At 30.5% G+C, this 27791-nt stretch overlaps 2 protein-coding genes across 2 annotated transcripts in view; one reads left to right on the top strand and one right to left on the bottom strand.

Moving 5' to 3' along the window:
• LOC145303789 (uncharacterized) overlaps nucleotides 1-27791 on the bottom strand; it is a 63081-nt gene that overhangs the window by 7066 nt on the left and 28224 nt on the right. Inside the window, exons 10-16 of the mRNA XM_080145400.1 lie at nucleotides 23406-23466; nucleotides 22966-23022; nucleotides 21820-21892; nucleotides 13409-13470; nucleotides 13159-13210; nucleotides 11658-11715; nucleotides 10716-10787 (exon numbers count right to left, since the gene is read on the bottom strand). Of these exons, the coding sequence (XP_080001526.1) occupies nucleotides 10716-10787; nucleotides 11658-11715; nucleotides 13159-13210; nucleotides 13409-13470; nucleotides 21820-21892; nucleotides 22966-23022; nucleotides 23406-23466 (435 nt within the window). The remainder of the gene's footprint in view (nucleotides 1-10715; nucleotides 10788-11657; nucleotides 11716-13158; nucleotides 13211-13408; nucleotides 13471-21819; nucleotides 21893-22965; nucleotides 23023-23405; nucleotides 23467-27791) is intronic.
• On the top strand, nucleotides 1443-7639 carry LOC145335474 (uncharacterized). Its single transcript, XM_080181234.1, has 8 exons — nucleotides 1443-1531; nucleotides 2836-2866; nucleotides 3618-3687; nucleotides 4591-4772; nucleotides 5130-5411; nucleotides 6029-6397; nucleotides 6530-6609; nucleotides 6905-7639. The coding sequence occupies exons 1-8, from the start codon at nucleotides 1451-1453 to the stop codon at nucleotides 6980-6982; spliced, it is 1173 nt and encodes a 390-aa protein (XP_080037360.1). The 5' UTR covers nucleotides 1443-1450; the 3' UTR covers nucleotides 6983-7639.

Raw genomic sequence — 27791 nt, 5'->3', positions numbered from 1 at the left:
TTTACCCCCTTAAAAGGAGCTTGTATGTCCTTGTAGGCTTTAGGGTTGATAGAATAAATTGACGTATTTATATTATAATATGACGTACTATTATTTTCAATAATGTTTACAAATTGCTTATCTCGTTCATATAAAAGGAAAATTTTCAACAAAGTTACTACAGTCGAGTTTTTAAAATTGTATTATGAAATTGTTATTTATCTCATCGTATTACAGACAACTTTCCAGGGATTTAAAAATGTAAAATTATTAGATTAAAACTAGTTTTTGTTAGCTCCAATTTTATTATTTTTATTTTGATATTCGTGGACAATTGTTTGCGATACGATGCTACACATGAGTTTTCAGTATGTCTGAGAACCGGTTCTAATCCAACGGACATTTAAAGGTTTTCAAACCATACTAAAAATTATTAATACTAGTTTCATTTTTGGCGGAATAAGGTAGTTTTATCATTTTATCGATTTTTCGTTGTGTCACTACGTCCTTATGTACGTGCGTAGATTTTATTATTTTTTGGGGCATGTTAGAATTGTCCTATCGAAACTTTGCTTGATGATTCCTGTAACAGTGGAGTGCTGCCACTTTTACCACTAGCAAAAATACAGCCACTGTGTTTTTGACAAAAAGTGGTTGTGTTTTTGTCAATTTCCATTTTAGCTGTATTTTTGGCAATATTTTTTTATCCACTGTCAAAATTACACCTTCACTGCTGTCATAAACACAGTTTTACTGCCATTTTCACACCCATTAAATTCAATGAGGCTGTCAAGTTCACAGTTTTGATTCAAAAATACACCTATTTTCATATTACTCAGCAAAAGAAGGTAACAGACGAATATTGGATTATAGAGTAGTTTTACTAATTTTTAAAAAGATTGTTGTTCGTTAACCTATTTATTAAAAAGGGGTAGTTGCACAAAATGCATTTAAACTTGAATTTATTCAGTGAACGTCATATATTTTCCTATTCAATGGTTCAACTATATTATTGTTTGTTTTTTAATGTAATACCTACAAAATTATATATTTTTATGATATACTTGTAACTTTTACTTTAAATCATTTTCTGAAATGCACTTCATGCAACTATGTCTTTAATTTATTTTGTCATCATGTAAATTAATCTACACAACAAGTAATTCTAAACTTATCAAAAGAAGGTATCATACGAATTTTAGATATTATAGAGTAATTGAAAAATTTAAAAAAAAAATTGTTGTTAATCAACATATTTATTAAAAATTTTCCGGGCGCACCTTATTATAAATTCACAAATATTTTCAAAGGTCAATATAACCTGAATCAAGTTTGTCCCTTTGACTAGACCAGTAGTAGTGTCCAAACTTTTTAGCCAATAAATAACATCTGCAACATTGGGGATGTACATAAATTTATCGTCCATTGTCTTATCCCTTAAGATCCTTGTATATTTCAGAAGTGGCATAAAATGATTCATCTGGGCTACATTATTGTGTTCTTGTTTGTGAGCAGTGGCAGATCTATAACCTTTGCTTCTACTATTCAGCAGGGATCAGCAGCCGCGAGTAAGCAACAGTGATCATATTAACCCTTACAGATCAGGCCCCAATTCCCACCTTAATAGATCGGGTTTAGTTTTAGGTTAGGTTAGGTTTTAGGCTAGGGAGCGAGCGCTGAGGCTAGGCAAGCTAGGGAGCCGAGCGCTGCGGCCAGAGTTCATAGTTCGCTGTCGGGGGGGGGGGGGGGGGGAGGGGGGGGGGGTACTCAAATTTTCAATATTGAAAAAAAAATTTCTAAGAGGATAATACCAAAAATTACTTTTTCTGATCATCGCCTAAAAACGGCAAATAACGGAAACCGCCATTTTCGGCTGTTACGGCGGTAAAACGGCGGTTGGCGGTGCCAATTAATATTTTTATCTGTTTATTGCTGCTCAAGGATTTACCAAAATTATTTATAGGTCTCTAGCTGTAATAGAAGCCACGATATTCATGATATATTTCTATAGTAAAAGCCGGACAAAAATCAGTCATAAAGTCGGTCAGGGAGCGGTCAAACGGTCATAACACCACTTTTCTCAGAAAGTCATTGATATCTAAGTATTCCCCCAAAAAATATTTAGAATGTAGAAATTAAGATTTATTTAGAATTTTTTCTAATTTTGGTGCTATCCAACCGACTTTGACCGGACATCACAACCGACACAGACCAGATATCCTAATAAAATCAACTTTTGCCCGACGTATAATTACTAAACTTAAAAAGTCATGAAGTCACAGCTCTCCATCTTACCTAAATGAGATTGAAAAAACTAGAGGGGGGGGGCTCTTAAATCATATTATAATCATATTATCGTCATATTATACATAGAGAGAGAGAGAGCGAGAGAGAGAGAGAGAGAGAGAGAGAGAGAGAGAGAGAGAGAGAGAGAGAGAGAGAGAGAGAGAAAGAGAGAGAAAGAGAGAGAGAGAGAGAGAGAGAAGGAGAGAGAGAGAAAGGGGACAACGGGCTTATTATTATAATAATATTTTCTCATTGGTTGGCTTAACATCTTTGGGAACTTCAGTAAATTTTGTTTGGTTGGTTAATTAAGTTGAGTGTTCAAACGTTTCAACCACTAGTTTTAATCTACAGAAGGGGTAATTTTGTGTATCATCATTGGGAATATACATCAATTTATAAGCTATTGTCTTATCCCTTTAGATCTCTGATATTAAAACTTTAAAATTTAATTGGATGTTCGAACATACCTGTTCATCAACAGAAAATCCATCTTTTCCGAATTATTTTTATTTTTACAAAAGCTAGTTTAAATTTGCGGCTGAGGCGCTGCTGCCGACCCTTAATATTCAGTCTCAGGCGGATATCATCAACAAAGATGGAGGTGATTTTTTTTTACAACACAAGGATGGCAACATCCATAAAAGCGAACTTAATAAGCAGAATATTAATTTAAGGGTCTAAATAAAACGCTAAAAAATTGCCGAACCACCTGGAACCATAAGGTTGTCAACTTTCACTTTGAGACACCCTATAAATGTGATTTTTGCGTCTGTACAGCTAAAAATTGGTCAAAAGTAAAATTGATTATTTTTTCAAATTACTCTACTACGCATAAGTATGTTTAGGCCATAGTGTTTTCTGACCAGATTAGAAGTTTTCATGATTTTTGTGATTTTAAATACAATTTCTATATTCTATTCATCTGGGGGATTAATTTGATATATAAAACATGTACATATGTAAGCTAAAAATAATCTAAAAATTTTTGAACTTGAAAATGCCTTTTTTTCATTGTGAAAACAACATAGTGAGAAAATGCGCGAAAAATCGGACTTTAAATGGAATAAAAAGATTAAAAATAACCCAGCCATTAGTTTTATGACCAAATGAAGGGGACTGGAAGCTTTTATTAAAATCTGAGACCTCATGCAGAAAAATGTTTTTTTTCGTAAATAATGAGCAGTTGTAAACAAGATAATCATTCTTTCAACAAACAAAACAATCAAAATTGAATAAAAGTATCCAAAATTTTTCAGACAACGAATAAATAAGATGGTTATCAAACTGTGGGTACAGGTGTGATTTACAGTCCAATATTCCCTCCCTCCCTGATATAACTACACTTATTTCAGATGTGCAGAGTATAGCAGATGAGCCTTGTGAGTCCCCCTCCCCTAATTCTATATATCCTTGTCGTTGTAGGAATAATTACTTTTCATACATTTTCCTTTGATACCTGCATAGATTGTTATATGCAAGTTGGAATTTTTAAGCAATTTAGGAAATGAGAATAGTTATTTCTCGCATCGCATTAGAAACACCTTTTTTGCGGAATAAAAATGTACAACTATAATATTAAAGCCAGTTTTTTTTGCCTAGATATGCCAAAGTCACAGGCTAAAAAAAATGGTTTTTAACCTATGGTTGTACATTTTTATATTTGTAGAAAACTGGATATCATATGATGCTAGACATAATTTTTCTGTATGTCTGAGAACCAGTTCTAATCCAATTAATCGGTTTCGAAGTGATACAGGAAACTCCATTATTTCATCTCATAATGCACTATTAATTTTTTACTTATTTAAAGTCGAAAGTTATCAAGGGTCCTAGGACAAACAGGGGAGTCCCAAACATTGGACTTGACACTTAACCTAACCTAACCTATTTAAGACCATCTTTTAGTTTTTTTAAATGCCTAAACCCTGCGGGGGGCTTATTTTTACATTCATATCTTAACCTAACCTAATCTGTATAAAAATACTTAATTACATAATATTTCAATACTCCTGCGTTTATCCACTCAGATGTTTGGGACTTGTCCTGGAACCATATCAAGACTTATCAATGAGCTAATAAAGGAATGACCAAAATTCCATTCTTTTAACAACTAACTTTATTACTGAAACAAGTTTTAGTTTTCTCAAAACAGCAAACATGAAATGTTGCAAGGTAGCAGAATATAAAAATAAAATAATTCAATTATCATTTTATTGTTTAAAGATTTTTTTAAAAAGACTTTCCTTGAAAATTTTGGATACATACATAGAAACAAATATAGATATTATATTGATAATATATTGTGTGAAAAGTTATTGTTAACAGTTACTCTCAATGGGGATCAAGATCTTTGGACTGCAAGTTTGATTTTGCCTCTGATGCCAATGTTACTGAGTTGACACACAATATTTTCTCACAATTCAATGATTCAAACAACAAGTTTGACTATGCAAAGATACAGTTTTATGATGACTATGCAAACTTTGTCTTTGATGAAAATACAACAGGTAAACATTTGATGACAGTATTGGTAACTCAAAGTGCCTTCTTGAGCACAAAAAAACAACACTTATTTGTCAGATTATGTTAGGTTAAAGGCTTTACTAAAAGGTAAATATTAAATGTGGATTAAATGCATGCATGCATTGTAGGCTTAAAGGTAATTCTATAATAACAACCAGCTAGTTTCAGCTTTTGCCAAAATCCATTTTCACATATCTTTATCCTTTGTTGGCAAATATGCTTAAAACGACCACTTTAAGTATTATACTGGTATAGTAAAATTGCCTATACCAATTATTTCAAAATGTTACCAGCTTGTTGAAGGAAAATCATGTTGTAAAATTAATAAATTTTTGTTTTAGGCAAACTCGTGATGGAAGATTTAAATGTTCCTTTTCGTGATAATCAAATTGAAGGATCAAAGCTATTTTATAAATCTGCTTTTAAAAATTCAAAGGCCACCTTGGCAAGCATCACTGTGAATTTTGAGGATGTGTTCAGCATTACTAATGCCTGGAACTTTGGTCCGGGCACCCTAGATGACCTGAGCAATCTCACTCATTTGAGACTAGAGCACTATGACTTTAAAGTTGAATCTTTTTCTCCATCTGTTTTGTCATCATTGCAAGAACTTTCCCTTGGTGGTAAGGGTTTATATATTATGTGAATTTAATCAGAACATTTCCCTCCAGATAGATAAAAAAATCTCATTTTTATCTATATTCAAAGTAGTATGATGGTTATCTGTCTGTCTGATCTTTGTAACAGTTAAAGAGATAAGGTTGTGCCTCTCAGTAAATATTTAAACTTGTCCAGCAAAGTTTTTTCAATTATCTTTGGGGCTTGAAAATTGTTTACTTATACAATTCCTTGGGATGAAGCACCTTCTTCTAAATTTTTGTTATAGTTTGTAATAGGTAGGTAATAAAAGTTGAAAATGTAGGTATAAAATATTTTGTTTATTTGGTAGATAAAAGTTTTGCAAATAAAGGTATTAAATGATTCACAGAACAACAACACACAGAACACTTACTTCCACAACTTTGAGTAGGACGAATTGTTACAGTCCAACATGTAAAATCCTCAGATCATAAAAAATTAAAGCATTTGACTTTTTTTTAAATAAAAAATTAGGTGGTGAGAGCTGGGGGGGGAATACCCATTATCTCTTGGGATGAAGCTCCTAGAGGCCAGGGGCAATCCACTAGTTAAATAAAAAACAATCTCTTATTTACCATGGCATATAACCCTAAATTGATAGGATACTCAACAGATTTATCTAACTTCTCTATGGCAACATTGCCTAACTTAGTTAAGCTGCGTTTGAATCTGCTTCCGGGACCTACCTTGCCAGAAAAAATGTTGTATAATCTTCCTGGGTTAGAAACCTTTTCCAACTGGATGTCTGATACAGAAATAATTCCGGATAACTTCTTTGCCCGTTCAACCTCTTGTACTTATGTTGAACTGAGAGCACAAATACACACAATTGATTTGAGTGGCCTGAATCCCAATGCAAATATCAGGCTCTTGTTCAACCAAATTAGTCAGTTGCCTGAGAAGAATTTCAGACCGTTTGTTGAGAGTGTTCTGAATACTCCTAATGCTACAGGAGAGATCAATCTTTACGGTAAGAAACTTAGACTTAAAGGATCAAGGGAGGGTGGAAGTATATTTACTAATGCATTGAATTCAATCTTTAATAAGTTATTATTTTCAACAAACATTTTTTAAAAATATTAATTATACTTTACATTTTTAGGAAATCAATTGGAGTGTTCTTGTGACATCAAATGGTTGGTGGTAGATCTTAGAGAGGGTTTAAGGGTTTTTACTCCATGGGTATAAATTGAATTAATTTAAATTGCAATAAAATTGTTGTGTCAATGCAGAATTTGAGCAAAAGGGTTGATGTATTGTTTGGATAATGATATACCCTATTTAATTTCTAAATGAGTTTGCTTTGGCATCAGTTTAAACTGTAAAAACTTGCAAGTGGCATATATAGCACTAGTAATACCCCCACCCACTTCCATCTGTTAACTTTGAAAGAAATTGAAAGAATTGTTGTGGGGGGGAGGGGGGTGTTCAAGATTGTACTATGAGCGATTACACCATTTAAACCTTAATTTTTTAGAAAGCTGAATGTGCAGATGGAAGAGCTTTACATGAGGTGGACCCTGAGGCCTTGGAAATTGAATGTCCTGATAATTAAGTTTAAGCAATTAATGTATTAGTATAGATGTATATTGCACAGAACTAACTCCCCTAAATAGCAAGGGCCCTTTTGATAGCAGACTAAAATGAATTTCACTAAACTTTGCCTTCTCAATTAAGCTGTTTGAAGCTTGTTTGTATTTTTTTATTGTTTTGGTTAGTTTTTCACTGTAGGATTAAAGTAGCGGCATATTATTTATATCACATTGGGTTATTTGCAGATTTATAAGGAATTTTCAAAATATTTTAGTTCATATTTTGCCTGTTGTTCTTTTATATAGACCTGACAATGTTATGAATCCTGAAATTTGAATTTTTACCTTAACAGCTGATTTTCAAAGACCCGATAGGGTCCTTGCCTTGTAGGAAAGTTAAATATGTATTTATATGTAGCTCTTGCCCACTCTATTCTTTTACTTTAATTTTCTTACTACACAATTAACTTTACCATAATATAGGTTAATATTTATGATGATTTAAATTTTTTTTAAATCAAGTGGCTAAAAATAATCTTTCAAAATAATTAGGATAATACTAATTTTGTACATTTCTTAATATTTCTCATAAATGAAAACCCTAATTTTGATCTTGTTAAGTGTGTATATCAATCAATCGTATATATTTCATTAATCAAAAAGAAATATAATTCTTGAAATTAAATTTAAACATGTTTTTTCCTGCTTTTTACATAAATAGTTTAATGTTCAATTATATGCATAATTGACATAAATTATCCTTATTTTTTCTTCTTTTTTTAGTATCCCTCAACTCCTAAAATTGTCTGTCTATTATTGAAAACATCAATCACATTTGCATGTGGTCGGCCATCAATAGCAACCACTAACACCAAGGTGGTTTACCAGCCTAGAGGGCTATGCTTTTACCTGGCCACATGTGTGTATGACACCTGTCATAATAATTAAATGTATATCAATGTATTTTATCTATTAAATGTTTTGCTAATTACCTAACAAGAAATAACCTTTCAAATCCTACTTTAAAAATGAAATGAAATCCGCTACTAACATAAGTAAGCATTCTTTTTTTTTATGGCTGATAAGTAATTTACCTCAAAAATAGCCCAATTAAGTAAGCAATTTACTTTCATGTTTAAAAGAGAAAAAGGGGGGAGAGATTACTAGGGATTTCAATTTCAAAATTTATCTTTGCTTCATAAATGAATAATTTTAAATCATGTTTATTTTGATTAAAAAACATTATGAGTCAACTGATTTATTTGGTAGGTGAGGTTAAAGGCATTTTTTTTTTTGGGGGGGGGGGGGGGTCGACGTTTTAAATCACCAATTATGAAATGAACATTCCCCCTTCAGTTTAAGTAAATTATTGACATCCTATAGTCATTGATCTAAAGGGATAAGACAATGGCCGATATATTGATGTAAATCCCTAATAAGAATACACTAAATTATATATCCATCTATGATTTCTTTTCTTTCATTCTCTGTTACTTATGGATGTTGTCCTATTAGTTAACCTACGTTTTTAGAGTAAGCCTATAAATATATGTTTATACCTGGATCCCCCTGTTGGGGACCTTTTTCGTTTGCTATCAAATTTGCTTTTTACTCTTTTGTAACGATTTGGCTGTATTCCTGACTCTATTGGTTGATATACAAAGACCCAATTGAGAGTCAGCACACGATCCTCGGGTCGGGGACATACAGTTATTTAACCCCTTCCCCCTCTAGTGTTTTTACTAAATTTACTATGTCATTGTCTATATAACAAAATTTTCTGTTTTGATAACTGGATTGCTAACATGGAACTCGCTTTTTGGCCAGTTCATTCATCCGATACGAGAGGAGGGAATTGGATAGAGGGGGAGGATTTTATTTTAGCCAACTGCGTGTTTTACTTTATCAGTGAAAATGAAAATCTGGTGTAAGATCCAAGTAAATATATATCCATTATACATGGTCATATGAAAAGAAGATAGGTGACAAAATAGACATTTTACATTTGTTGAGTGATTCTTTGAAAATGTCAAAATGAAACGTCCACGTTATCCGCTTATATTATAGAGTTTAGTTTTTTTAGTCTGTAACTAATAACTACTGAACTGATTGAGAGGTTTTAGGTGATTGAGAGGTAAATACATACCTATATATATTTTCACCTTAGTATTCATATACATATATTACGATATTATAAAAAGAAACCTTGTTTCGAAATAAACTTCTTCTCTCACATATACATATATTTTTCTTTCAAATCATCAAACTTTTATGGCTGCTTTTTAATTAATAAAAAAAAGCATTTTATAGCTTCTTGAACGTCAAAGTTTTCTTTTGAAAATGAACTAGAAAGAGACTATTAAGAGTCTTTCTCTGTCCTGTTGAAATCTATGGTGTCTGTCCGTCTGTCTAAATTTCTGTTTGGTATCGTGTTATATCCTCTAAACCAATAAGGTTCTGCTTTATAACCTACAAGCGGCTTTGCCCCTAGCCTTTAGGGGATTTGCCCCAAGAGGTTTAATCAAACCAATATTTCGTATTTTAGAATTAAAAGAAAAATGAAAAAAAAATTGGGGGGGGGGGGGATTTTTTTTGGGGGGGTGGTAGTCGACCCGGCTATTTTAATTTTAGTTTTAAAAAGAATTTTTTTTGGGGGGATTTTTCATTTTTGGGGGGGTGAAAATAGTTATAAACCTTCCCGGGACCTATGAGAGGCTACCCTGTAAAAGAGAACCCGATCGGTTTAGCGGTTAGCGAGATACTTCGCTACAAACATACAGACAAACAAACAGACAAACAAACAGACAGACAGACATCGTTCTACTTTGTTTTATAGATACCTATTATATTATCTAACTAATAGTCATACAAAGATTTTAGGTACTTTGACAACCTCCCCCCCCCCCCCCACCTTCCTGAAAAAATGAACCACCATAAAACAGTAATAGAAAGACAAGATAAGAAATGTTTGGTGTATTTTTGTTCAATTATAAGCACCTTAAGCAACTAAGCATTTGATACAATAAAACACGCCTTTAATGAAATGTAAAGTAGTGATAGAAGAAGCTTAAACTTTATCTACAAAATAATGATTTATTGGGCCTATAGTAGCAAAAACCAAAATTTAAAATGAAGAAAAAACAAATAATAAGGAAGCCTAGATAGTCAATCTCTTAATTGGGTCAATAGGAACACAATATTGGTTCAAAAGTGTACACATTTTGGTACGGAAGGAGATTCATATTTTATTTTACCATATTATAAGTCAGCTAAAAACAGTTGAATTTCTATAACCACAACAATTTTGTTGCTAATAATTATTTTTGGATTAAAACAATTTTGAGTTGTGAGGATTTTTATTTCAGATTGAACATCAAAGGTATTAATCTAATGTCAAAATATCCAGCGATCTGATCTTTAGGGATAAGACAATGGACGATAAATTGATATACATCCCCTACAATGTTTTACAAACCTACCTATCCTTTCTGTAGATTAAAATTATTGGTTGAAAAGTGTGAAAAAGTTTGGAACCAACTAATAACAATTCTATAAGAGTACCCAAAGTTTTTTAGACTAAGAATAAGATAAAATACAAAACTTTGGGCACCAGTGCAATTTACAGGCAAATGTTCCCTTTCTCCCTGCCAAATATCCTGAGTTTCTAATAAATGTCTATAGGAGTACCCAAAGTTTTTAGTCTTTGAATAAGATATATTATTCATTAAACTTTGGGTACCAGTGCAAACATCCTACCTGATGTTCTATTAGATGCCTGGCCTCTTCGTTCTCTACATGCAGGATCCGAGCTCCAAGATAAATTATTATCTAAAAAATAATATTTATACTTTTTTCAATGAAGCAAGGATGACAACATCCTTAAAAGCTAAGCTCTGAAACGGTAGGAAAAACGAACATTAACACCTGTAGAGTGACAGAACTGAATATTTAAAATATATGGTAAAAAAATAACCCCTTTTGTGAAGTTAATAGATTATCATTAAACTTTGGAGACTAGTGTAATAAACAACCAAAACCGTCCTTCGGATACTATTCTAATGAAATTTGATGCTAATAGTCATGGCTTTATTAATTTTCTAAATCAGATGAATACTGATATCATAATGTGTCCACTACATAGGAGAGAGAGACAGACAAAACTACATCATACTATTACAAAACGAATTAAAAAATTAATGTTTTTAATATTGTGTAATAAATGACAATGAAACTGCTATTATTAAGTCATAAAATATACTTAATGTGTAATATAAAACAATAATAAAGGCGGTTTCCCTCACAGTGTCTAGTCGAGCACTGTATCTCCCCCCAGGGAGCTAAAGGGATAAGACAATAGGCGATAAATTGAAGTATATACCCAATGATGATACAAAAATTACCCCGTCTGTAGATTTAAGTTAGTACTTCAAATGTTTGGACACTCAACTAAATTAACCAACCAATTAAATTTCAATAAAAGTCCCCAAAGTTGATTAGAAAACTTTGAGGACTAGTGTAATTAACAGTTCATTGTCCCCCTCCCTATTTAAAAAAAACTTTACTACACAAATTATCAAAAGTTTTGTAGTTTCCAAATTATGCACTTTCCATTGGAATGCTTATTAGTTCTAGTTTGTAAAACATCGTTATCATTACTATGCTATTTATGGTTTAGAAGAATAAATGATTATATCTTACCATTATGGTAACAACAACTCCTAGAAGTCCAAGAGCAAACGATAGGAACATCATAAATCTAAAATAAAATATATTTTTCATATTTTTACATGGTTAAGCATCAAAATAGTGTAAAAGATTCTATTGGTTGAAAGTTGGATTAGAAAGCCTAGGGCTGAAACATGTATTTAAAATCTTTCATCTCTGTTTTTTTCAAAGTTTCTTTAAAATCTTAAATCATTCTAATTATTTCATATTTCCTTTGATAATAAACATACAAAAGGTCAGAATTTAATTATGAAAAAAAAGAAAAGATAAAAAAGAAAATAGAAAATCTATAAATAAAAGAAAAGAATGAAATAAATCAAATAAAAATAAATTAGAGCTTTGTCAAATAGAAATATAGTTTTATATTGGGGACGAAAAGAACATAATTTAAAGCAAAGCTTCTCTTGTAATAACATTTCATGTAACACAGATCTATAGTGTAGAGAACTGCTTGTCTCCCTTTTTCAATAACCTTATCGTCTTCTACCAAATTGTTTTCTGCTACTTAGCTGTGTTAATATAACCCACACTAATAATCAATGGATTGTTTTCAACAAATGGATATAAATTTCATAAGATAATCTATCAGTTTGGGTTTCCTTAGTTATTCCTTTGTATTTATAGCCAGGAACAACCTTACTCTTGATCTCAATGACTAGCCTATGTAATCTTCAATACAAAGCTTCGCTTTTATGGATGTTGTCGTCCTTATTACTTAATATTCTCAGAAAAATTGTTCTCAAAATTTATGAGGAAAAATTTTTATATTAAAAAAGAATGAAAAATTTCAATAAAGAAAAAAAACAGCAGGAAAATCTTTAAAAATTCCGGAAAGGAAAAAAGCCATATTATTCAATTAGCTTCATAAGGTTTTATAGAAAGAACCTGTTTATCGTCTTTTGTTGTATGCAAAAAATATTCTTAATTAACACTGCTCTCCAAAAGGGGGGGGGGGGTGCTTTTCAGTTTTAAGAAGATCTCCTCTGATTAAAATAATTTAGAGATAAACTAGAATTTCAAACTATTTAATGACATTAGTCTCACCAATACAATTCTCGACTATGAAGATTGAAAAGCTACAATGTAATGGAGAATCATAACGGTTTTAGCATTTAGCGCTATTCTTTGGAACAAACAGACATACACCCAGTTACTTTTTAAAGGACAGATTTTTCCTAAAACTGAAAAACTCTGTTTATGAGCAGTGTTGCAGATATTTTACCCAGGGATCTAAAGGGATAAGACTATGGCAAATAAATAGATGTTCACCCCCAATGATAACATACAAAATTAACCCTTCTGTAGATTAAAATTAGTGGTTGAAACGTTTGAATGATCAACTTAAAAAACCAACCAATCAAAATTCAGTAAAAATCCCCAAAGTTGTAAAGCCAACGAATAAGGAAACGTTATTGTAAAACTTTGGGGACTAGTGTACTAAACAGCCCATTTTACCCTCTCTCTTTTATTTTACCTGTTTTCCGGAGTAAACTTTTCCAGGTTCACGTACAAATGCTCAACAGGTCCTGAACGCGGGAAAAGTTTTAGGGTTGCCAGATATATTTTTTGTGTGAGTTTTAAAATTTTGCATTGATTATCAAACTATTTAAAAGCCATAGAAAAATAACCATATGAATTGATTCAATAAATATATTATATTTAAAAAAAATTGAATGCTAATATTAAAATTGGCTATTTTGAACTTGAATTCTGGCAACCCTAACCTGAGATGACTCTAATGGCGACAGTTTTGTTCCCTATCTTCATGTGTCTGGACGCCATTAACCTAAACAAAAATACAATATCAGCTAATGAAATCAGAGAGAAAGGGGACAATGGGTGTTTATGATACTAGTCCCCAAAGTTTTACAATAACGTTTTCTTATTCGTTGGTTTCGAAACTTTTTGGATTTTTACTAAATTTTGATTGGTCGGTTTATAAAGTTGAGTGTTTATTACTACTAATTTTAATCTACAGAAGGGGTAATTTTGTGTCTCACCATTGTAGATGTACATAACTTTATCGGCCATTGTCTTATACCTTTAGATCCCTGACTGAAAGTACTGAATTATAAAAAAATAAAAAAAAATAAGTTAGTTATATGGTAAAAAAGACATTCTATTTTGTAGGATAATAGTAGTTGTTATTGCTAGAAAATATTTTCTTTTTTCTCATTCATAGATTTTTTTCATTCCCAGATTTATTTTTTTCCTTATATTTTATGTAACGATACTATGACACATTTTTGAATAGTGAAAATTGAATTTGATATATTTTCAATAGAATAATAGAATAAGATTTCCAGTTTAAATAGGACTTAAATATATTTAAAACACTTAATTCAAAATGTAAAAAAAAGGATGACAACATCCATAAGTAGCAAAGCATATATATCTATAAAAAGGAAAGTCAACAAAACTTTAAATCTACAGGGGGGTTAATATGTTTATCATCAATGGGAATGTACATCAATTTATCCTCTGAGGTCTTATCCCTTAAGATCAGTTCTGGGTATTGTAGTCAAATTATTATTTGTATTTTTTTTCCAGGTTAGTTCTGTGGAAAAGTCAAGGGATCTAAAGGGATAAGACAATGGCCTATAAATTGATGTACATTCCCTATAATAACACATAAAATTAACCCTTCTGTAGATTACAATTTAAGGTTGAAACATTCGAACACTCAACTAAATTAACCACCCATTTAAAATTCTATAAAAGTCCCCAAAGTTGTAACTTTTTAAAATTTTATTTATATATACAAACACAAGTTAGTTTCTTAACACTTTAGTTATGGAAGACAATTGTTTCACTAATAAATAGATCATCGGTTCCAATTAAGATCCTTTAAATAGACTAAATAATAAGCAAGAACTTTGGGGACATGTGTAATGTGTAACAGCCCAATGTTCCCTCCCTCCCTGGGAAATGTCAGAAGCAGACATATATCTATTACACAGACGGTGTCAAATGACTTCCGCACATGAATTATATTATCAAATACTTAAAACAGCAAATTATTGCAACAGCACAAATCATTTCCTTCCATTTTTTCAACGCTGATTAATACATAACCACCCTTTTATTATAGGTATTTGTTTTAACCAGGTTATTTATATTTCTGTAAAAAGTCAGTAACAGATATATATATATCTATTACACAAACGGTGTCAATTTGTTTTTGTTTCCATATCATTATTGAACAACCACTGTCTTTTTTGGTATTTTGTCTATTTGCGAATATGAATATCATTTGTGGAAGTTATTGCACATCTACTCACCACGGGACAGAGATATAAATAAAAAAATCCATTTCTGTATTAAAGAGAAGATTTTATCTAAACTTTCCATATATATTTCCATGATGCATTAGCATCTACTCTATAATTGTTTTTTGGCGTCTATTTTTTTGTTAGCTTATTCAAAATTATGACTATTGCTTCTTATGTTTACTGTCATTCTTGTTTTTATTGATAACTATTTCAGCATATTTCTGAAAAATCCTTATAATAAAGTAAATGGGTGTCTAGGTGTTCCAAAGGATCTCGCTAACAGCTGAACCGATATGGTTACCCTTTATAGTGGAGCTTCTCATAGGTCCTGGGAAGTTTTATAGCTATCTGGGGGGAGAGAACCACCAACCTCACAAGAAAAATCACCAAAAATAAATAAACAACATATGTTGCCATGAAAAAATAACAAGAATATTTTCTTCAGATATTATCCCCTGTCCCTGTTTATACATGGTTAGCTTATGTAATGTAAAAAGTACATTTACTCAGCTTTTAACAAAACATAACAAGAAACTATATTTGCATAACCAAGATAAGACATAATTATGACAAATAGCTGTATATAGATATTTCAACAATTAAAAAAATATTGTATAATGTAATTTAAAAAAAAAAGATTATAAAAAAATTAGACATAATTGATTTTTGGGGTATTAAGAAATTTGAATATTATGAATTTAGCAACAATTTGACATTAGTATAAAGCGTTTGATATGTTATTTAATATTTGGGAAGCAACTCTGTAATTAGTGTTCGTCCGTCAAAAGGTATAGGGCAACGTGTATTTTACAGTGGGTAGAACTAGATAGAGCCTTTAATTATATTAAACATAAGATATTTATTTCAGTCAATATATTAAAATACAGTGATAATGACAGATTATGAATATTTACATATAAGAAAATTTTATTTAAAGAATTAACACGAGAATATGGTGCTAAAGGCAGGAACCAACGCAAACATAGAGTGTAAGATAATAGTAGATAATCAAAAATATTAAATTATTAACCCTAGGAAAATGCGGTGAATTGAAGATCAGCATCCATTATATAATTTACTTTGTTTGTCGGTAATGATATGACAGACATCAAGTACTTGACCTCAGTTTTATGAGAAAAAAAAACTATGAGCAATTTTGTCAAAATAGTTTTGTTAAGTTCAATGTGAAAGTCCTTTTTTCCCACTTTTTGATAAATATATCTTGTTTACCATAGTTCGGTTTAAAATCATCCCTGTTTGAAAAAAACATTGAGCTAAAACATAAAATGTTTTTACATGCATTGTTCAACTATTGTACAGCCAAAGTATCTTAAGGGAGAAGACAATGGATGATAAATTGATATGTGTTCAGAATAATGATGATTCGAATTACCACTTTTGTAACTTGTAACTTATTGGTTGAAAAGTTTTAAACTAATCAATAAAAATCTAAGAAAAGAACCCAAATTTTTTGAGACAAAAATAATATAGCTTAAAAAGTTTGGGAACCAGTGAAAATTACAGTCTAATATCCCCTCCATCCCTGAAATTTACAGTTCTTGTATAACTGTTGTACTGCAAGGATCGAAAGGGATGAGACAAAGGCCAATAAATTGATCTACATCCACAATGATGATACACAAAATCACCCCTTATGCAGATTAAAATTAGTGGGTTTGAACATTTGAACACTTAACCTAAGTCCCCAAAGTTGTTAAGTCAACAAATAAGATTAGGTTATTATAAAAAAATTTGAGAACTAGTGTAATTTACAGTCTAATGTCCCCTCCCCCCATCTCTGTATGACTGTTGTACTGCCAAAATTTGCTCACACAAAAAATCTTTTATCCAAATACAACAGAATGTTTAGACATTTTAGTCAATTTTGTAAATAGCAATTTTTTCTACATTTTATTAGGGATCTTATGGGATAAGACAAAGCTACTAGTTTTAAATTAACCAATCACAATTCAATAAAAGTAAGCAAAGTTTTTTTAAGCAGACGAATTATATAAGCTTAATATACTTTGAGATAAAACCAAACAATTTGACAAAGATTTATATTTTTTCATATAATTCCGTAAAGTTGGATGTTAAGTTGCAGTCAAATGCTCTTATTAAGTCAAACTGTTCTTAATTATGTACTATTTCATATATATATATATATATACATATGACAAACCAAAACTGTCCCAGTTTTGAGCAAGACGATTCCTATGACGTCAAATAAAAAGGTAAGGGGGGAAGAAAATCTCTTCCCTTTTCTCCCATCTCTTTTGAAGAGATTTTCTTCCCCCCTTCCCTTTTTCTTTTCCGAAACGTATTTGTTTGTCAAACATATGGTTATAATTAAGAACACTTTGAATAATTAAAAATATTTGACACCCAACCTTACTGAAATACGCGAAAAAAACTACCCTTTTAATGTATCTACCGTTTAGCTACTTGTAGACTTTGAAAGTTATTTTTTTTCGCTAAATGAAAATATTTGCTGCAATATAAAAACACAGTTCCATTGCTAAAATAATTCACTACCCCCATTGCTTTGACTTACACAAATAGAATAGGAATTTATTTCTATTCTATTTCTATACATACTATTGTAGAGTTTACAGACAAGTTTTTCTACATCCTATCCTAACATATTAAGTAGTAAGCTTTTTTGTCTGTAGTGAAGGATCTCGCTTACCGATCACCGATATGGTTCTCCTTTACAGGGAAGGTTTTTTAAGGTCCAGGAAAGGTTTATCATTTTGGGGAGGGTGTGATCACCCTTCCAAGGAAGATCACTCCTAGACAAAATTACCCCACCTAAAAGTGTATTATTAACAAAAAATATGAATTTTTGACTTGATTTTCTACCTGTAAAAAAATATAAAAAAAACAATACACTTTTGTTTATTTTAATGTAAATGGACAAAGTGTCTCAAAAACCAGCCATGTGACGTCATAGAAATGAGTGATTAGTCATCTCTTTTTTAGGGTTTTTTTCCCACTTCTCCTCTCATCTCCCTCACTTTTAAGACATTTTGTCCAGTTACTATTTTAATGTTTCTCAGAATATTTAACTTGTCATATTTAGTAGAAATGATTTGCTAACTATTGTGAATTTGTTTTGAACTAATTTGTCGATACAATATTTATATAACGTCGTTATTTGGTCCACCCTAAACATTCGATTTTAGTGATAGAAAAAGCAAAAAATAAATTTATTGGTTTTTTTTAAAGAGTAATTTTCTAGGATAAAGGTACCCTTCCCCAAAATAGTTCTAAATCTTTTTTTGATCTATAAGAATCTTCAGTGTAAAGAAAAACCTCTTCGGTAAAGCAGTTACCGAGATCCCAAGCTACAAACTCAAATTACTTCTTCCTGATTCAACTATCTCCAGTTTTAAGAAAACTACAGATGTTTATAATTGTCCTAGTTTTATAGAAACTCAGGGAGGGAGGGGACATTGGGCTGTTTATTACACTAATCCCCAAAGTTTTATAATAATGTCTAAATTGTTAGCTCAACAATTTAGGGAACTTTAATTGAATTTTGATGGATTGGTTCATTATGTTGAGTGACCAAACGTTTTAATGACAAATTGTAATTTGCAGAAGGGGAGTTTTGTGTATCATCATTGGGATTGTACATCAATTTATCGGCCATTGTCTTATCCCTTTAGATTCCTGATGAAAACTACAGATGAAAAGAAAACTTTTTCTATCAAGGGTTGAGCTCACTGTATTACTGTAATATGTCCATACGAGACCGTTTCAAAGATCTTAATGGACTTAATTATGGAAGCTTTTTATAGTACCAATAATAAATGACGTCATACTGGCCTACCATTGGTCAATTAAAATGTATACTGGCCTGCCATTAATAATTTAGTATATGTATTGACCTATCATTGGACATTGTTATTGTATGACTTAATTTTTTTATAATAACTAAAAAGAGCTTCTTTTAAAGACCTATATTTGTCAAAATAATTATTGCATAAAAAAATATTTCTCATTTTTTTTATATATTATTAGTTTTTGAGCAGTTTTGAGAAAACATTTAGTATTACTATTCTAAAAGGGTAATATGATATATAGCAGGCTGAGAATATAAATTTACGTTCATTCATTTTTGCTAAAAGATACAATAGAGATAAAGGATAAGACAATGGACGATAAATAGATCTACAGTTCCATTTATTGAAATTAAATTAACCCATCTGTTGATTAAAAATATTGGTTAAATTGGTTGAAAAGTTTGGACACTAATAAACTACTACCCAAATTTTTTTTAACCAACAAATTAGATATCATGTTTACAAACATTGGTTACTAATATAATTTACCGTCCAATGTATTTCAGAAAAGCGCGAAGCGTACTGAATTTTTTCCATCTATGTTTTTTTATGACAAGAAAGGTTAAGAAAAAAAAACTTGTGTAGAATGACCAACAGACTGACGGACCAAGTAAGCTACACAAGAGATGCATTTGGTAAGATAAGAAATCAGAGGTGGATTCTTAAAAAAAATTTGCCCCACTAATCGCTTAGTGGGGCAAAATTGTTTTCGTGAAAAATCCTCCAAAATCACAAAAATCTACAAAAATTAAATAAAATCTTTTGTTAATAACCCTTCTATAATTTTGTTTAATTTTTGTAGATTTTCAAAGTGATTTTGGTGGATTTTTCACGAAAACAATTTTGCCCCACTAAGCGATTAGTGGGGCAAATTTATTTCAAGAATCCACCTCTGAAGTGTATCTTAAATAGACGCCGAAAATATTATTAATATTGTTATTGAATATGCTTGAGCTCTTGTGTTGAAAAATTGCTATAAGAAATGTTGCTAAGCAGGTGGTTGTATTATATATCATCATATTAATGTTGTTATATTATTAGCAAAAACTGTTTTAATTCATACATAACAACTACAAATTTTGCCATAGCTGTAAACAATTGATGGATCGTGGATAGATGGAAGAATTAATTGTTTGGATGGATGGATGAATAGATTGATGGATGGCTAAATAGATGGATGGATAGATATATCGATATATATCATTAAAATAAAATGGATGATTTGAAAAATGGATGTATGGATGAATAGTTGCATTAATTAATGCAATAATCATATGGCCCCAATTATTTTTATGACACAAAATTTTATATGACTGTAACATATAAGTTATATAATATCTGTTTGTCTGTCTGTCTGAAGCTTAAGATCTTAGTAACCGCTGGACAGGTAACGTTCAGGATATATAAATAATAGTAATATTTTCTTACGAGGTGGGATATCCTCAAATCCCCACCCCCCCAAAAAATGTGATAATATATGGTGCATCTGTGCTGTAACATATGGTTCATTCTCAATCACTCTTGGCTCGATGCCCCTAGAGGCTAAAGGCAAAGCCACTTGTATTATATAATTTGCAGTATTTCTAAAACGTATGTATATACCTATGCTGGTATAATTACCACTGCAGTATATGAAGTAGCAAAAACTTTTTCCTTAAACTAGACACATAGTATAAATTACAATTTCTTTATATTAATACATTCTTATGTAAAGTAACATCTTTGAGTATTTAACCGCTGAACTGATATGGTTCTTCTTTACAGTATAATTACCATTGCAGTATATGAAGTAGCAAAAACTTATTCCTTAAACTAGACACATAGTTTAAATTACATTTTCTTATATTAATATATTCTTATGTAAAGTAACAGGATGTCTATCTTTGTGAATTTAACCGCTGAACTGATATGTTTTTTTTATATATTATATTACCAATGCAGTTTATGAAGTAGCAATAACTTTTTCCTAAACTAGACATATAGTACAAATTATATTTTCTTTATATTAATATATTCTTATGTAAAGTAACAGGATGTCTATCTTTGTTTATTTAACCACTGAACTGATATGGTTCTCCTTTACAGTATAATTACCATTGCAGTATATGAAGTAGCAAAAACTTTTTACCTTAAACTAGACATATAGTATAAATTACAATTTCTTTATATTAATATATCCTTATAGAAAAGTAACAGGATGTTTGTCTGTGTGTTGCTAACTGCTAAACTGATATGATTCTCCTTTACAGTGTAATTGCCACTGCCTTAAAAAGGAGCAAAAACTTTTTCCTTAAACTAGACACATAGTATAAATTACATTTTCTTATATTAATATATAGTATATGTAAAGTAACAGGATGTTTGTCTGTGTGTTGCTAACCGCTGAACTGATATGGTTCTCCTTTACAGTATAATTACAACTGCAGTATATGAAGTAGCAAAAACGTTTTTTACTTAAACTAGACATATAGTATAAATTACATTTTCTTTATATTAATATATAATATACATATGTAAAAGTAACAGGGTGTCTATTTATGTGTATTTAACCGCTGAACTGATATGGTTCTTTTTTATATTATATTACCAATGCAGTTTATGAAGTAGCAAAAACTTTTTTACTTAAACTAGACATATAGTATAAATTACATTTATTTATATTAATATCCTTATATAAAAGTAAAAGGGTGTCTATTTTTGGGTATTTAACCGCTGAACTGATATGGTTCTCTTTTATATTATATTGCCAAGGCAGTTTATGAAGTAGCAAAATCTTTTTCCTTAAACTAGACATATAGTATAAATTACATTTATTTATATTAATATGTTAAAGTAATAAGATGTTTGTCTGTGTCGCCAACCCTTTATTATAATTGGGGGTTTACATCAATTTATCGTCCATTGTCTTATCCCTTAAGAGTTGCTACGCAGTCTTGACACACCTGTTGATTGGTTGGTTCAAAACTATAAGTGTTCTGACCTTTCAACCAAAATGTTTTTATCTACCAAATGTACCTGTTATGAAGTTCCAGAGACAAGGGTTTCCGCAGGGTGAAATTCAGGAAGGTGCCGTGCATGTTTGTACTCACTAGAAATAACATGTATTTATATTGGTGGTGCTTTCCCATAAACAGACTATCAAGCACTGAACCCCCCCTCCCTTAAGTTTTAATGATTTCTCAGATTTAATATTGAGAAAGGTGCTGTGAATGTTTGTACTCACTAGGAATAATAAATTTATATTAGTGGTGCTTTACCTTAAAGTGACTATCGAGCACTGAACCCCCATCCCTTAAGTTTTAATGATTTCTCAGATTAAATATTGAGGAAGGTGCTGTGAATGTTTGTAGTCACTAGAAAATAACAGTTTTTTAATGGTGTGCTTTCCCTTAAAGTGTCTATGGAGCACTGAACGCCCCCCCTTGATTTTCAAAAAAAATGAAGATAAGATGTGTGAGGGGAAGTTGTTTTTACCTTTGCCTAACTCTTGTGGCTATAATAAGCTAAAATAAAGGATAACAAAAACTTCATTCCACATAGATATATTTTTACGATAAGCTTTGTTTTTTTTGGATGTTGTCTTCCTTGTTAATATGCTGTTTATCTTAACTCTAAGAATAATAATTGTTTTGGCAAGGAATATAAATTAATAAGGATATAATAATAAGAATAATTATCCTTATATTATTATCTTTTTTTTATAGTTTAATATTAGGTATTTCAAAGAGCCATATACAAATTATGGATCAAAGAAATTTGTGTGTAAATGTATAAAATGTGTGATTAATAAGAATGAAAACTTTTATAAAAGCAATTAACAACAAAACAGACGGCCAGACAAACGAACATTAACAAATTTGGTCCTAATTGTTCCAAAAATTAAATGATACATGTATCACGTTTAAAATATACTTAAAATTTCTAGATAAATTTTACCTAACTATTACAGGAATCATCATGTTAAAGAAGATTTTAAGCTATTACGCGGAGTGGTGCAAAACCCTTACCCTCGCCCCTGATAAAAAGCCCCTAAAGGCTAAGATCCTTAATACATTTTAATTAAAATATGTATACTAGCCTATCATTGGTCATTTGTATTGTATGGCATAATTATTTTATATTTGCATTATAAGCTTCTTCATTAAATGTAAAAAAACCTACCTCTGTTAATTTGGGCGTTAAATCTTGATGGAAGGTGTAACATTCTACCCACAGCACCTTAAACAAAAAATAAATAAAAAAAGTTCTACATAGTACTATCCCTGCAGGGTTTTAATAACATTTACTTTAACTAACCTAACCAAATCATTGCGAATTTAAAAGAATTTTGAGAAAAAATACAAGATAAGGTTTTAATTTGTAAACATTAAAAATCCTAAAAAACAATTTAAATCCATGGATCTTGAAGGATAAGACAATGGACGATAAATAAATGTAAATCCCTCATTATCAGTAACAAAATTACGCCTACTGTAGAATATTGATTGAAAAGTTTTAAACCAGCGAATGAGAGAGCCTAATTATAAAACTTTGGGTATATAAATAATTTAAAGTCAAATGTTCTCTCCTTTCCTGGTAAATCTTGCAAAAAATTCACTTACCTATAATTTTAGTAGCTAGTTGTTTTCCGGTCAAATTCTGCGCGTCTGGTAGATTTCTCATCTAAAATGAAATATATTTTGTTTAATCTTAATCATTACTTAAGCTCTATCTTCTCAACCTTTGAAGTGTACCATCCTTGTTTTAGCAGAATTAAACTAGACGTATTGAGAAAAGAAGATTTGTTTCTCTTTATTTAACAGGGGCAATTACATATCAGCTATCCTAGTTGGGATCTGCTGTCTTTTTAAATTTATTAATAAAACTGATACACCACAGTAAATAGCCCTAAAACTGCCTATTGCTATTAAAGAGGCAACTAAAGGCTATACCTCCTATTCTAAAATGTCAAAGTACACATTAAGAATTTATATACTTTCTATGACCCTACAAATCTTATGACTGTTGCATTAAACATAGATTATCTACTTATAAAATATACAGGGAATGCCTTGGTCCTCAAAAAGGCCCAACTTATTATCAGGCTATCAACTAGTTGTTTGTCTGTAGGATGTTTTAAGTTTTGAGACATATAGTAATACATTTCATTATCAAGATATGTTTAATGGTTCTCAACACACAATTAAATAATGTGATTAGATTTTTAACCTTTAACAAAAAAACTGTCATTTATTTTCTATAATAAAGTATACAATATGCTAGAAAATGCATGTACATAATATGCATTCCAAAAGTTAAAATTGGGAAACAACACTGTACAATAAAAAAATTTACAAAATAAATCTCAAGAATGTATTATAGTGTGCAATTTGATTCTTAGATTTATCTTAATTTGTTTACCAAACGTCTGACAGTAAGATGGAGTGCAAACTTTGCTAGAAAAAGAATTTTAAAGTGAAGAACATTGTTAGGTATCTTAAAAGTTGCTCTATTCTTTATACAGACAAAATATTGAAACACGTCTTTTCAAAATAAGTTGCTTAAATCGTATCAAAATTTGTTCTTGCAAATATGAATTAATTTTAAACTCATTTTCCTGGTTGGATAATCTAATATTTATAATATATTCTATATATTCATAAGAATATTAATAAGCTAATCCATCAGTAATATTAACCAATAAATTTCCTTCAGAATAAATGATGCAAGAAATAACCAATTTATAACACAATATTTTGTTCACAAACAGTTCCTGCACAAGGGTGTATAAAGTTAAAAAAATAATATAAGACATAGATATCACATTTTCTCATGTATGATAAATTTACCCTAAAAATTTGGATGCTAGAGGAAAATTTAAACCTAAAATGTTGGATGCAATGGGGAATCTATGAAACCTGCTATAACCTATTAGTATTTACTATGAAAAATTTTGACATTTTAGACAATTTTTGGGATGGTAAAATTTTCCATTCTTTGAGCAGCATTATACCCCTACATTCAGATTGACATTCATAATTTAGAGAAGCTTGGTTAATACAAATATTATGACTTGAATATAAAAGATGCAGAAGGAAACCTAAAAATCTGCCTACACACATACATATTCATGAGAAAACTATTTGAATATATTCATTCTTACAAATGAAAATGCATTGTTACAGAACTTTTACATTATATTTTGTCTCTCATAAATTTAGTTTACACTTTGTACTTAAACAAATTTTAACAATACCAATTCATAAAATTTAGATTCTTTCTATATTCAATCTGTCTATTTTGCTGAAACCTATTTCAATATTGACAACAATAACTGAATAGAGTTCATTGAAGGAGAACAACAAATATATGTATATTATATGCTCTTAAATATGTTTAATTAGGGTGAATAATATCTTTTGTATATGGTATTTTAAAAATGTTGTACTTCAACCATTGTTTAGAATTCTTAAGAATTTTATGTTATATATTATCTTAACATAAACTAATTCTAAGATATTTCTCTTTTTAAAAAATATTTAATATTCTAAATTTAATAATATTCTTAAAATCTAGAACTTTATTTTACCTTTAACTCAATAATAATTTGACAACATAAAGTATATATATATTCAAAATGATAGGAATAAGTAAATTGTAAAGGCATCTTTGTTCTTGTTTTTCCTGGTTTTAAATATATTTTCTCAGAGGATAAGACATGATTATTTCAAAGTATGATACCAAAGATCTAAACATATATGTCATGCAATAATACTAAACAAAAAATAATTTTATGTTATGATAAGTATACAAACTTTCTAATTTTATTTTACTTTTCAAATTACCATATTAGATAAATTTCAAACTCATTATATTGATAATCAATTCGTTCTTTGATTTTTAGAATTAAAATGAGATTAAACTATGTATATGTAGATTTAGCAGAATGGAAATGAAGAGACGTTGCTGGTACTCCTAAGTTTTTTTATTATTTTATATTTGTCAGCTCAAGAACTTTGGGCACCTTCAATGAATAATGTTGGAAGTGTCCAAACTTTTCAACCAATCATATTAATCTACAGGAGGTGTAATATTAGGGGTCTATGACAGTTACCACTAATATGTTATCCCTAAGATCCCAGAGAATGAGATTAAGATAAAACTTTTGTTGACTGTTTTTTATGAATGCAATGTTGTAGTTGCCCCAGCTTCTTTTCTGTGAAGAAAGAACAAAGGCAAACAAGTCAGAAACTTAGATAAACTTTTATACACCAAAAGGGGGGGGGGGGAGGGGGTTGGGGTACAGATTTAGTTATCCTCAAAAGAAAGGGGAGGAGAAGTGAGTAAAGTTGCCACTTTTTGCCAATTCTATGTTGAAATTGCTTTGTATTAATGCAGCATACTCGAGTTTTACAAGTTTAGACTAATATAAATATTAGTATTTTTTATGTAAAGCTAATTATTAAAAAGGGAAAGGGAACAAATTCCTTAATTTCCCTATTCACAGCAAATAGCTTAAAACTTGCCCAGAACAAGCTACTTTATGAATGGGATATCTTATGTGTAAATCCTTTAATGTTAAGTAGTAGGAGGTATTTAGGTAATTTTTGTTACTTATGAACCCGTAAAACGCTGGAAAGATCGTTCCACAAGGGATGGTCATTGTCTAGGGAGAGTTTTTGGACATTTGGCGAAAAAATATCATTCATTACCCCAACCTCAAAAAACCTAGTATAGTATACTTTATTCTTACTCTATTACAAGCATATGAGACTGTATTTATGTCTTTATCTGTAGCTCTAAAGCGGTTATAGTATACTCTATTCTTACTCTATTACAAGCATATGATACTGTATTTATGTCTTTATCTCTAGCTCTAAAGCTGTTATAGTATACTCTAATCATACTCTATTACAAGCATATGAGACTGTATTTATGTCTTTATCTCTAGCTCTAAAGCTGTTATAGTATACTCTAATCATACTCTATTACAAGCATATGAGACTGTATTTATGTCTTTATCTCTAGCTCTAAAGCTGTTATAGTATACTCTAATCATACTCTATTACAAGCATATGAGACTGTATTTATGTCTTTATCTGTAGCTCTAAAGCGGTTATAGTATACTCTATTCTTACTCTATTACAAGCATATGAGACTGTATTTATGTCTTTATCTCTAGCTCTAAAGCTGTTATAGTATACTCTAATCATACTCTATTACAAGCATATGAGACTGTATTTATGTCTTTATCACTAGCTCTAAAGCTGTTAAAGCTATTTAGAATAAATCCTTTAATGTTATTTCTTTTTCTTTTATTGCACTGGAATTACATAAATTGCTCTGTATCATATAATAGTATCAAGAAGTGTGTGTGTCTGTCTGGTTGACTGTAGCTTAAGATCTAACTACTAGACTGACATGTTTCTCATTTGCATGGAAGCTTATTATAAGTCCAAGAAGTCTGTAACTATTTCAGGAGAGTAAAAATTTTATTTCCCCCCTCCAAATTTTGTCAAATTAAAGTACCCAAAGTTTCGAGCTAACGAATATGTTAAACTTTGGGTACCAGTGTAATTTACATCCTAATGTCCTCTCCGTCTAAAACCCCATTTACATTAGTTCTATTATATAAAAGACAGTACACACTTCTAATGACTTTTGTCTGCTATTGGAACCAAGTAATAGTGTCTAACTTTTTATCTTTGTGACGTAACAAAAATCGAAGGATGAGAGGAGAGGTGGGAAAGGAAACCCTTAAAAAAGAGATGGATTTTTGTTACGTCACAAAGATAAAAATTTAGACACTATTACTAGGTTCCTGCTAATGTTGATATATAAAAAGATTATTATGTCTTAATTAGGAAGAGAGGGGACATTGCACTGTAAGTTAAAATGGTACCCAAAGTTTTATAACGACTTTTTCTAATTAGTAAGCTTAAAAATTTGTTTTCTTTCATTGATTTTTCAATACTAGTAGTGTCCAAACTTTTCACCCAGTAATTTTG

Source organism: Acartia tonsa, chromosome 13 (genome assembly GCF_053477335.1).
Source record: "Acartia tonsa isolate MP-2025a chromosome 13, ASM5347733v1, whole genome shotgun sequence".
NCBI classification, from domain to species: domain Eukaryota; kingdom Metazoa; phylum Arthropoda; class Copepoda; order Calanoida; family Acartiidae; genus Acartia; species Acartia tonsa.
This window is presented reverse-complemented; position numbering and strand designations above follow the sequence as displayed.

What these genes read in the sequence shown, in the direction of transcription:
- LOC145335474 (XM_080181234.1), top strand. Translation starts at nt 1,451, where the DNA reads ATGATTCATCTGGGCTACATTATTGTGTTCTTGTTTGTGAGCAGTGGC. An exon ending in TTGCTTCTACTATTCAGCAG is followed by an intron (nt 1,532 to 2,835) that starts GGATCAGCAGCC and finishes CTTAATATTCAG; the next exon opens with TCTCAGGCGGATATCATCAA. An exon ending in GCAAGAACTTTCCCTTGGTG is followed by an intron (nt 5,412 to 6,028) that starts GTAAGGGTTTAT and finishes CTAAATTGATAG; the next exon opens with GATACTCAACAGATTTATCT.